At 35.5% G+C, this 13199-nt stretch overlaps 1 protein-coding gene and 1 long non-coding RNA gene across 2 annotated transcripts in view; both read left to right on the forward strand.

The window, feature by feature from the left end:
* LOC120336061 (NACHT, LRR and PYD domains-containing protein 3-like) overlaps positions 1 to 5064 on the forward strand; it is a 39582-nt gene extending 34518 nt beyond the window's left edge. Inside the window, exons 11-14 of the mRNA XM_078110272.1 lie at positions 151 to 233; positions 1282 to 1545; positions 3685 to 4473; positions 4952 to 5064. Of these exons, the coding sequence (XP_077966398.1) occupies positions 151 to 233; positions 1282 to 1545; positions 3685 to 4473; positions 4952 to 5064 (1249 nt within the window). The remainder of the gene's footprint in view (positions 1 to 150; positions 234 to 1281; positions 1546 to 3684; positions 4474 to 4951) is intronic.
* Positions 5065 to 5457: 393 nt separating this feature from the next.
* Positions 5458 to 7701, forward strand: LOC144419853 (uncharacterized). Its single transcript, XR_013474320.1, has 2 exons — positions 5458 to 5552; positions 6066 to 7701. It is a non-coding gene; the product is annotated as an uncharacterized LOC144419853 (long non-coding RNA).
* Positions 7702 to 13199: the final 5498 nt, after the last annotated feature.

Raw genomic sequence — 13199 nt, forward strand, 5'->3', positions numbered from 1 at the left:
CTTTAAAGCCCATGCCCACCAGCTTACCTGGTGCACAATCTTTAACACTGTGGGTGAGGGGAGAAGGGTTTTGAAATCGAGTAATAGGGGCTGTTATTTTAACCAATGGATCAAAATCAATACATTTGCATTCTCCATTTTTATCTTCAGAAGTGGACTCCCACTGTCTGAAGAAGAAGCAGAACAATCAGATAAAGAAGTAACTGAACAACCTGCAAAGCCAACACAGCATAGTAAGTCAGCTGTTTTAATAGAATCTGATGGCGTTGGTCTGAGTTAAATGCTTGTAATTATGAGCAAGTGCTGAACCATTGAGATGTTGAAATAATACAGGGGGTGTGCAACATTTTTTGCTGGTGGGCCATATGACCAACTTCAGACATCTAGCTAGGCCAGACAATTAATTTAGTTTTTCCATAAACATAAAATATTGAAAAATTACCACAATAAAGAATCCCATTTATGTAACAGTTTAGTGGGACATTGGAAACTTCAAGATCTTGCATAGTTTGTTAAGATCAGCTTTGTCAGAACTGTCAACATAAACAGTCGGATTGGGATTTTATTCTTGGGGACGGGGAATTGAATGCTGAAAAGGGCCACACCGAATAGCTTGATGGAACGGTTTATGGCTCGCGAGCCACCTGTTGCAGACCCCTGAAATAATTGAATCTGTCCTCAACCAAATTTTCACACAAATAGTAAGGTTTGGCAAATCAACTGCTAAACTGGACAAATATAACCCACTCCAGGTTGGAGAAGATATCAACTCCAGCTCCAAACTACAAGGAAATCAAATTTTATTTATAATTAATTGCCGTGTGCATGCCTTTTTAATACACTGTTAGGAACGCTTGGGCCACCTCATGTTTTTAAGTTTCAGTAAAAAATTCATAACAGTCTAAAATTACCGTATTACCCAGATAATTTAACATTCCAACTTCTACTCCTGACTTTGAGTTTGCAAATATCACTTCAGCTCCAATTCCAATGAAAACGTTTTATCCTGCTTTTAGCATATATCGCTAACTGAGTCTTAGATTTCCTATTAGTTGCACATGAATCTTTGTATTTCGCTTTTGCTTGAAAAAGTCATTCACAGTTGTTTTTTGTAAGCCTGCTTTATTGATTCAAAAATATCTGAATTGCTACTCACTACTATTTTATATTCGATTTTGTTTTTGAATTTTGTATAAATTGCCCAGAAATAATTTTAAGTTCACAGCTTATATTGAACATTTTTTTTATTGAAGTATGCTAAGTCGAAATATTTATTTTTAGCTTTGCCGCAAATTAAAAATGTTTCGTCTCAAAGAAGTGGATCCGACATTCTTTTGACCTGGAATGAAGTATCTGACAGAAACGTTCTATACAACATAGAAATCTTCTGCGATGATGTGAAGCTTGGAGAGACTCACACTACAGAGGTTCCTCAGTATAGAATGAAGTCACCTACACTTGGTAAAAAATATCGTTTCCAAGTCTGGGCCAGAGATGAATTGGGAAACTCTGGCATAAAAACACAGTCAAAGAATGTTATCAAATGTAAGTTCTGGCCATTAATCATTAGGTGAAGTAGCAACCTCATAATTCAACTTCTTTGTTGTTCTAATAAATAGTGAGTGTATCAGTATGATGCCCCCCCCCCCCCCATCATCATTATTATAACAAATAGCAAGCATTTTCATTCTAACAACTTAGGGTTGCAATTTGCGTCTGACAATGTTGTTTCTATGACATATTAATCGGTCATCTGTGAGCCTTGGTAGCAATGTTGGGGGGACTCAAGTAACTCACTCATTCGAACTCGAATAACAGCCATAGCAACTTTACTTGGGACTCAAAAAAAAATTTTGGGCAAGTATTTGGAATAGCAAAAAATCAATTAAATATGAATTGCCATACATATCAATGCTGTATATTTGTAATGAGAAAAAGGCTTATTGGCATAAATTCAGTGGTTTCAAAATGACATTTTTTCGAAATGAAAATGATTTACATCCGTTGACCAAGGCACAGTGTTTTTATTCTACCATTTGTGGTAGTTCAAGATTTGTTCACTGATGTTCTACTGCACTACGTCAAGCTGTTATGTGAAATAATTGCACCCACGAAGTATGTTAACCAAGATACACCAGAACGTTGTATGTGTACCAGGTTAGGGTTAGGCCATATTTTCATTACAATTTTCCTTTTTTTATTTCTATTATGAGTTCTGGGACTAGCCAAGTGACTCCCACAGTATTTGTACCTGGAATTATGGCCTAATCCTAACCTGTTACACATATTGAGTTCTGGGACTAGCCAAGTGACTCCCATAGTATTTGTACCTGGAATTATGGCTGATCCTAACCTGGTATACATATTGAGTTCTGGGACTAGCCAAGTGACTTCTGCAGTATTTGTACCTGGAATTATGGCCTAATCCTGACCTGGTACAAATATTGAATTCTGGGACTAGCCAAGTGACTCCTGCAGAATTTGTACCTGGAATTATGGCCTAATCCTGACCTGGTACACATATTGAGTTCGGGGTCTAGCCAAGTGACTCCCACAGTATTTGTACCTGGAATTATGGCCTAATCCTAACCTGGTACAAATATTGAGTTCTGGGACTAGCCAAGTGACTTCTGCAGTATTTGTACCTGGAATTATGGCCTAATCCTGACCTGGTACAAATATTGAGTTCTGGGACTAGCCAAGTGACTCCTGCAGTATTTGTACCTGGAATAATGGCCCAATCCTAACCTGGTACAAATATTGAGTTCTGGGACTAGCCAAGTGACTCCTGCAATATTTGTACCTGGAATTATGGCCTAATTCTAACCTGGTAAACATATTGAGTTCTGAGACTAACCAAGTGACTCCTGCAGTATTTGTACCTGGAATTATGGCCTAATTCTAACCTGGTACACATACTGAGTTTTGGGACTAACCAAGTGACTCCTGCAGTATTTGTACCTGGAATTATGGCCTGATACTAACCTGGTACACATACTACGTTACAGTGTCTGCCATCTTGGTCAACATACTTTGGGAGTACTGAAAAATTCATGCAGAAACCACTACTATTATGTCTCCTAAACACCATCCTCTTCCCTTAAATGTAATTAATGAAAATATATCGTGCTCTGGTCATACAAGCAATCTAAATTTATGAAACCGAATCATTTTTTTATTCCTGAATGTGGATACATTTTTCCATACCTGGTTGAACTGAGAAAAAACAATTGAAAATTCTAATCCTGTTGCTCTAATAACTTATGGTAACAAATATTTTGTCGCATTTCCAGTGCTAGCAAGCCCTTTCTATATTTTGCCTTCTTTGCGCCAAATGTTCAAATGACAGTGAAATTAGAGCTAAGCCTGCCGTGATTTATGTCCAAGTACCCATTTCCTGCTCAAGCTACTTCTTGCATTTTATTTCAGTAATTAGCAATCTTCTCATTTTGTAGCCAATGACCCCTTTTCCCTAATGGATGGATGCATCTGAAACGAATTACTGGCTATTCCCTTACCTGACATGGACTGGTTATCGAACAAGTGCCGTCCGTGGTTTGCCATATGATTTGATGTCTGCTTTCCCATAGAAATCCCAATGACATTGGAAAGGTTTTTAAAATAACTTTGGAACCTGTCATAATTCAATTTTTGCCGCATTATAAAACAAATCTATTTTTTTAGTAGTAAACATTGAAGTTGCTGGTGGCTCCATGAGACTGAACGAATGCAAAGTCACGTTCCCTAGTGGAACTTTCAACAAACGAACAAAGGTATGGCTGTCGGTTGGAATAGACAATTCAATATGCCCCAAAGAATACATTGGTATCACACCTTTTTTCGATATCAGTGCAGATTCCAAATTTTTCAAAGATGCGATCGTGCAAATCAAGTCATGGTGCGTCGGTCTGGAAAAAGACAAAATTGACATATTACATTTCTCAAGTAAAACTGACTGGGACATTATTATTCCTGATCGAATCACAGAGGATAACAGCATAGAATTTCGATGTAGAAAGTTTAGTCTATTCACTGTCGCCATCAAGTGGTTAAAATGGCTAATTGGCAAACAACAGGTCATTGTGGATAACTGTCTCTATATTTCAAACAAAAATGACTTTTATTTCACATTTTATGGCCAATGTGAGACTGTTGAAACAAGAATCAGATCCCATTTCAGAGAACTAGGGGCACGTCTTGCTCCAATTTGGTTCAATCCAATCCCTTTGGAAACTGGTGACAAACTTCGCCTCGAGTTACAGATTGATCGGGGACGAGAAGGTTTACAATTCAATATGCCCCACGGACAATTCGATTGTAACGACGCATTTCTAACATCCCAGAGACATAAATTAAAATACCGTCTTCTTCCTAATTTGCAAGAATATCCTGAAAGACTCATCATTTGCAGAGTTTTGAAAAATGACGTTTTGCATGAAATGCAAGACTTTGATTTTCCATTACCACCCGCAGGTAAGTGATGACTCTGCTCCTTAACCTAGTGGTTCCTCAAAAATTTGTTATCGTGTTGTTCAGATTTTGTTTGACCCGCGACAGAATTAAAAATGATTTTCCAGGCATTGCCTAAGCTCAGGTTTTGCATTGAGTAAAATTTCGTCTGTCCTTTTTGTGTTGTGTGTTCAGCACCTCGACTTATTTTAGCCTCTGAAAGGTGGCCCGCAAAGTAAAACTCTCTGTGAAAGTGGGCCGCGATATTAAAAGGTTGGGAAGCACTAGTTCAAGCTAAGTAGAAGGTAACCCTTTGTAGGATGTAAAGTTGAAGTTTATTTTTCGAATTTTCAATATTCACAAAATCATAGGTTTCTTATATTAGCTGTGCATTATCTTGAGAACCTACTCACCATCTTCGGTTTGATTATACTAGGACCAAAAGCAATCATTATAATAAATATTTTTTACAATAAACATTTTTCTATTCTTATATTCGTAGAGGGAGGAGGACCTCCACCTGTCAACTTTGCTGGAGCAAATATTGGAAATGTGAATCTACCGGGAAATCATAACAATCAGCAAATGGTGAGATTTAATTGGTATTTCCTTTAATTGTATTTTTATTGTATTTCATGTAATAAGTAGGTTGGGCGAGTCAACCTGACAAAAACTCAATGTCGATTTAAATTTAGCCTCTCTTGGCATCTCCCTTAGCGCCTTGTTTGGAGAAAATATGTGGCTTATCATAGAGGCATCAAACTTCTTGTCAATTTATACTTGGTGACTTTGAGAATGTTTAACATGGATTTTAATGTTGATAGACAGTTATATTTTATGGTGATAGCAAACCCTCATAGAAACTATGGGATATCAAGATCACTATTTCATATGAAATATTCTGACCTTATAGTTAATTGATATAATTCTGCGCTTTATAACACTGTCAATAAGTCATTGTCAATAAGTGATCTATGTCATATAGTTGATATGAAATATTTGTTTTAAGGGGCAAAATGAACAAAGACAACCTGGTGCAGTTGGTGGAAACCAAGCAAGAGAACCACAATTGAATGAACCACTACAACATGAAAGTGATAACGGTAGGTGAAATGCCACCGCCATAAGCATTTTTTCAGTCTCCCCAAATTAGTATTTTCTCAAATCATACTAAACCAAAAGTCTCTGATAAGCTGGAATAATTATTGAAGTCATTTTAGATGAAACAATGACACATTTTGTCTGCATGATTCATATTTTCTGGATTCGTATTTTGGATATGTGTACTGTACTGTGAGAAGTGTACTTCCCAGGTTCTCTTTGGGGGAGTTCTGGGGAGTTAGAATGAATAGAAACTTGTGAAACGCCCAGTGTGCCAAGGCGACGTTATATATTTGTGGACGATCAATGACCCCTAAAACTGTAATATGTTTGCAGGAAATTAGCCAGGTTTTTCCTCAATTTCATTTGTGATAAACGATATATGTGATAGTTGCCTTTCTAATGCCTTATACAAATACCACATAGAAAATTGTTGTGATATTTCTCAACTGAGCACCATTTTTGCAATCAAATTATTTAGTTTCCAACCTCATCTAAATGAACAATTTTTTTAGATTCTGATGATCTTTGCTGAAAACTCCTTCAAAAACATGAGAAGTTTCCTGGACTAAACACATGAGACAATGCTAAGATACAAATGTTGCAGGGCATGTCGCGTAACGTTAAACTAAAGAGTCATATTCGACTTTTAATTACTCCAACAACCTTGGACTGAATGCCGAATGATCCTGCAGTTCATACCCCTTATCCTGGAACATATTATGGACCTCAACATGTAGTAAAGGGATTAAATATTGAAAAAATTAACTCACAAAATAGTTCTCTAAATAGTCAAATTTTTCAGTAATAATAGAATTTAAGCAAAAATTTTATAAACCATTTTCATGTGAAATGTTGAGAGTAGCAAATCAGTTCATCATTGTAGGTTCATAGGCTTGTATTGCGGAGACGTATAAACTGACTCTTGGTGATATGTGCCATCCTGTCACAGTGACGATTTCTGCAAATTCTCTTGCTTACACTAAGTCCTCACTAGATTTGACCCCATAAGCTCACAACGATAATCTTTGTAGAATGAGTGTTTTGGGCAGCCATTACAATAGCCATACAACCCGAAGTTTCTGTACCAGAGCATTTTCCCTTTGCTTTACTTCGCCTCACTTGATCCCCACATTGGTACGAATAATTCTGGAGCGCCCAATATTTAATAATTTACAGCATTTTGTGAAATTCTGCACCAAATCCTGATTTGCATGTCTTTTCATTTTTCCATACAAGTCCTTGTCATCTGATAAATTTGAAAATTAGGCTGAGTGCAGCATGCTTTAGCTTTTTATGTACAATTTTTAGTGAGCCACAACAAACTCACTTTAAGCTTTTCCAGAACATTATGTGTATTGTTTTTATATCGACCAGATTAAGAAGTTTTTATGCAATTACAATTTTGATGGCATGTCAACTTTCATTATTTACTTGAGATTTTTAGTTTTTCATGATTGACAACTACTGTACATAATCTTGCTGTATTTGAATACTGTATATAAGTTTTATTTGAAACTTCACATTTGCTTCAATTTTCAAAATATAAAAAAAAAATAAAAAAAATAAAAAAATCAATAAGTAAAAAAAAATTTTCAAGTTAATAACATAATCGTGACTCGTTTTATATAGCTATTGTTAAATTTTTATTAATTTTTGTTGTTAAATGCATTATCAACTTTTGCTCTTATGTTTTTCAACTATTGTCAACTACTGATATCTATTATTCCTGTGTATATTTTAGAACATTCATATGAATTTTAGATACTGCGATTATTTCCTAAAAATCTGTAGCTGAGGACTCTACTGGAGCTCAGTGTAACTTTGCCCCTAATCTATGTAAATTAACAAGAGATATCAATGATAAATTCTAGTTATATTATAATGGTGATACATGTCAAAATGACAAGCAATGCTTATTGCGAATTTCCATTTTTTGTTTTGTGAACATCAGCTTTTAAAATTTTCTTGCACTGTACATTTTTTGTTTATCATGATTGACAACTGCTGTACCTAGGTTTTCTCTATAATTACGTGTGTTTCTCCACGTGAAAAAAAAAATAGCCAAAAAAAAAATTTCATGTTTAAAAAATATAAAATATCAAAAAAAAATAAAAAACAGTAGTAAAAATTAAAAAAATTGATGTGTTCCCTAAATTTTGTAATATAAACAAAAGGAAAAAAGTAAAAAATAACGAAAAAAAAAATCCCAAGTTTTCAACAGCCTTTAGTTTTGGCGGTATAGGCTAACGTTGTTCTTGGTGCTATCATGTCAGTTGGTTCTTTGAATTTCACTTCTATTATTGGACACAAAACGGACTTTCACTGGTAAAAAAATGCTACAAAAATATCCCAATGACATGCAAAGCTTATTGTAAATTTCCATTTTTTTTGTATACATCTGCTTTTTAAATTTTCATGTACTGTACATTTCTTGTTTATCATGATTGACAGCACTGTACCTAATCTTGCTGTATTGGAATGTAAATAAATATTGGTTAAATATTTCAACTTATCCAATCCTCAATCCTCCCTAATGTATATAGGTTTTCTATATAACCTTGTGTGTTTTCCTATGTTTTAAAACGTAAAAAAAAATTAAAAAGAGTCATAAAATAGAAAAAAAAAATTTTCATGTTTAAAAAAAATAAAAAATAGCAAAAAAAAAATAAAAAAACAGTAATAAAAATTGAAAAAAATTCATGTATTCCCTAAATTTTATATTATAGAAAAAAAATTAAAAACAACTAAAAAAAATCAAAAATTAAGCTCAGAAATTAAGGAGGCTGATATATGAGTGGAAAAAAGGGGGTCCACTGAAGCCCCAAAACCTACTGAGACAATAAGACATTATAGTGTAGAATTACATGCCAGTGAATACTGACTGGTGTGAGACTTAAAGTACTCACAGGCAGAGCTCATGGAGTAGCCTATTAGCTTTCGTTTTAATTCTTCTTTTGATAATTCTCGCTTATGTAGTATTAGCTTTTGTTTCAATTCTTTTGCTGAATAAAAATAATTCTCGTTTTTATTTTATTTAAATACTTCATTATTAAACTATATTGAATCAAAGGGTTTCCGATATTAACCAATGTCATATTATGTTTATATTTCTCTCAGATCTCAAACTGGGGTCTGCGAGGGATAATTGGGTAGGGTGGGTGTGTCTGAACAGCTGTTAGTTTTGGCGTTATAGACTAACATTGTTCTTGGCGCTATTGTGTCATTTAGTTCTTTGAATTTCACTTACTTATTGGACACGAGAGGGCCTTATTGATATCTTAGTATTTTCCTTATTCTTGTAGGGAAAAAATAGCCTTGAACTACAGGATCAATTGCTAAAAAATTTTCTACGGCTAAAGATTGTTCAAAAATTTATGTGGTCTCTATGAAATTCGTATTTATCTTTTCTGTGTGATGACGTCATTAAAATAAAAAATTTGCATCATGTCTTTGTTCCATGACCGCATTTCAGCGATCTTGCCAGACTATCAGTACTGTAAGAGATCACGCAAGATTAGCAATTTCACATACCAACCCAGGAATGAAACAAATATGTGCTAAGCTGCAAGCACATCCTTCACACTAAGGTTAAAAGGCACCGTTTAGTTGCAATAAATCAGCAACTCAATTTGTGTTGCAAATTTGAGAAGTGGCAGCTGATTTGAATCTTGTCCAAATAGCTCTAAGCTATGTTCTGTATTGTAATTTAGGTTTGAAATTATTGGGGGTCCGCAATTGCCCCAGAGAGGTATAAGGGGTCCGTAGGCGTGGTGACTTTGGGAACAACTTTCTTAGATGGATAATTTTATGAAGCTACATTTGCAGTTTATGTGCAATGTCTCAAACCTGATGCTACAGCTCATTATTGAAAGCAATTTAGTCGAGATACAGACTAGTCGAGTCGTTATTGTTTCTAATTTTTGTCTTTTGATTGGGATTTTTGAATATGACTCTGTGGATAAAACAACCATTATAAGTGGTTATTTTCATACAAATCTGCTTTTCAAATCAGTCTCATTGTTTGTACTGTATAGAGCAGGGTGGTCCAAGGTTGCCGGCTCCGGGAGCCACAAAATTATTTTTGCATTGTTCGCGGGCCACAATAATGCCAAGAATATAGGTAAACAGTGCAATACAAATCAAACATTTTACTGTGCAAACACATTGATCACTATTTGGCATTTATCAAGCTAAAACATGTAAAAACTTACTAAACCTGCAAAGGCCTTCTTCAGCTTTCTTTTCAAACTCATGTTTACGAAATAACTTATAAATAACTGCAGATTCATTAATTACTGAATGTAAGCTAACAGGAGGGTAAATACTGAATTTTCTGACAAATAGGCAGCATTTTTTCTAATACTGTTTAGGGTGGTTGCAAAAAACACACGGCATGAATTATATTGTTGGGCCATAACGTTGATATTTAGTTATTAGGCATAGCCAACCTAGGCTAATAAAATTCGCAATCGATTTGTAGTTTATTATAATGCCAAAATTGTTAGCATATATTTCTGACCAAGAAGATTAAAAAAAAATTTAGACTGCCAAGCACATCATTCAACTTCGCTAGTTGCCTCAGCCGATTATAACACTAATCAATTCAGCGACATTAGTGATGTAACAATATGTCCAAAAAATTTTCTGGTTAATTTTATATGAAAACAACAACAAATGCGATTCTTTGACTACTTTCCGAATGTAACGCGGGCCACAGATCATGAAGCTGCGGGCCACATGTGGCCCGTGGGCTTTGGTTTGGACCACCCGGGTATAGAGTGAGTAGTACCGGTAACTGATGATGATAATTCATGTTTGAAATTCTCAGTGATTCCTGTATTTAAATGCCTAACTTTTGCTTGATATGTTATTTTAATTATTGTAAAAGTGAAATATTTCAATAAAGAGCTCATAACTTTATGATATAAAATGAAATGATTAACATAACACTTTGGCCTGCATAATCTAACAGGTCTTTAGTCAAAAACGTTTATGAATTGAATTTCCTTTTAACTCTGCGTTATTCCGAAGCTTTGGATCCTTGGAAACTCATGGAAAGATCGGTCAGGTTGTTTCTCAGACGTTACAGAGCACCCGTATACGACACAGTACCATATTCAATTATTTCATCGTCTAATAGCCGTAATAAGCCTATGCTGATTATTGAGTCGAAATAAACTTATACTAGTCCTGTAGTAGCCAGTCTTTGAAAGAAAGTAAACTGAAGAACCCGATACCCCAATCTACGTTTGTGCATGGACTGTTATGAAACATTCAATCTATTTACAAAGTTTGTTTTTTTCAGTAACAATTTTTTGTCACTGTTTTTTGCAATGAAATTGAACCACAGCATTACCATAATACGTCAACGAGTGTTTTTTATTACATATTTTTGCAGGAAAAGCACCGTTATGATACAAATACACGTCTCACATTTTAAAATTCATTTGAGAGGCTTGGCGGTGTGGCGCATCGTGCTAAGCGTTAGGAATACGCTCGCCACCTCATCTCTGATTACTCTTCGTAGGTTCGCATCGCATGCAGGGATAATCATGTGCGAGAGAATTGCTGGACTCCTCGCCACCGTAGGGTGGTTCACGTAACCGCTGGTCGGTTACGGCTTCCTCCACCATCAAGTCTATGCTTCCGAAACAAATACCTGGCTAACTAATCTCATACCAACCTGGACTGGTAACTGGACGAGAGGCCGTGGTTCGCCATATGATTGAGTCGTCTTCTCGGTTTTTCTCTCCCCAGGTACTGTAATTGCCCGATTTTACATCGTTTCTTAAGTATAAGTATAAGTATAAGTTTATTTCGACTCCATAATCAGCAAAACAATACATTTGACAGATAAAAACAAATAACTAAAAACTGATTATGAAATCAGGGGAGCAAACAAAACCTTAGATAAGGTTTATAACGTACAAAATATAAGATGGAAGGTTTTGCCGAGAGGAAGTGGTACGTGTTTACTCACCTAAAATTATTAAGTTATTTCACACACGCTCACATGCACCCACCAGCCACACACACACACACTTTGTTTTATTGTGTCCTTTTGACTGTTTTTGTTGGACGGGCACGTACTTGTACGTTTATAACTTTTTTATTAAGTTATGCCCGTCCTTCAGGTCGTCTGTGTTTTGTTTGTCCGTTTGTTGTTGTTTTAATCCTATCGGAGTGATTAAAATAAAATTGATTGGTTGATTGAGAGCTATGCACCTTTCCCCGACCTTTGAACCCGGAATATTCTTCCTATACTTTACCATTGCAATATTCTCGAGGCTATTTTAAAAGTGCTTTTGTGTGTTGGCGCCCGTAAAATGGGGTATGTGTTTCAAACCATCATTATGAATCATCGCATACCGGTTCAACGATCTGTTTTTTAAAAGTACCGTTAAAGAATTTCAGGCTAGTCTATCACAGCTATTTCTACACTAATTTTTATTACTGTAATTAAATTAAAACTCCTAGAAAGACAGAGTGACCATTGAAATATCTGATTTATATTTGAGTTTCCGAAACACAACTGAAAACTAACGAATTGTCTATTAGAAAAATATGCCTTCGAAGCGACAGAAACTAGAAGTAAATTATCTATTAAGATGAGTTAATCGTGCTTAAAATTATTACTAGCGGTTCTTTCCGCTATAAATGAGAAACAAAACAACAAATATCACGACAAAATTACCCTCCAAGTGATGTATTTACTCGGATTCTCGCAAACTTTCGAAAATGGCAGAGAGTTCAAAAACGCAAATACGAGGTAATGTTTACAACCACGCTTGAAAATCTGTCCGAGTGAGAAAAGTGTCTGAGCGGATGCGAAATGGGGACATTGTTACGTCACTTTGTGAATCTTGCTGATTGGCCAATGTCACGAAGTAAACAAGGTAGTCAATGCTCGGGGAAAGGGGCATGTTCAGTGGGACTTATCGGTAACGCTCCGCTGCACACAATTTGACCCCGCCTATTATCAACAGCACAGCTGTTCTGAGTGCAGCTGCATTCCCAGCTGACTTCGCCGGTCCAAAGCGCGACCTCGCGTTGGTCAATTTTATTTGCTATACCTGTATACTGTGTTTATTAAAGGCGGTTAAAGTTGGTAGAATAAGAAGCTTCTTAAGTAGTTACTTCTGGGAGGATGGTAGAAAGACAGTTCAAAAGTTTGCCATAACTGCAGTACAGAAATAGTCTACGTGTAATATTTTGAGCTTTAGTGGAACAGTGGAAGGTTTAGGAAATTTTTGAATTTCAGTATTTTACTTCGGTGTGTTGTCATTGATTTTTATATAGTCGTTATTTCGCGTTTCTAAGATATTATTAAGGATATTTGAAATTGAAACAAACTGCAATTCACGACACAGGCTGTCGGGCTGTGGCTTTCATAGCGAAATGCTGTTTAATAAATTTCATAGTTGCGTGTAGCTCGCCTCTCTTTGCAAGTAAAAGATAAAATTTTCAAATCAAGCATCTTCCCCCTATTGCTAGCTGCGCCGCTGCCTGCACGTATATATATACGGTATATGATAATTTTTTTCTAATCTAGATACTGTATATTCATACTGAATTATACTACATTTCTAATGTATTATTATTATATTTCTAATTTTCCATTTTTCATTGTTTCTCAGTATATCATA

Source organism: Styela clava, chromosome 2 (genome assembly GCF_964204865.1).
Source record: "Styela clava chromosome 2, kaStyClav1.hap1.2, whole genome shotgun sequence".
Lineage (NCBI taxonomy): Eukaryota > Metazoa > Chordata > Ascidiacea > Stolidobranchia > Styelidae > Styela > Styela clava.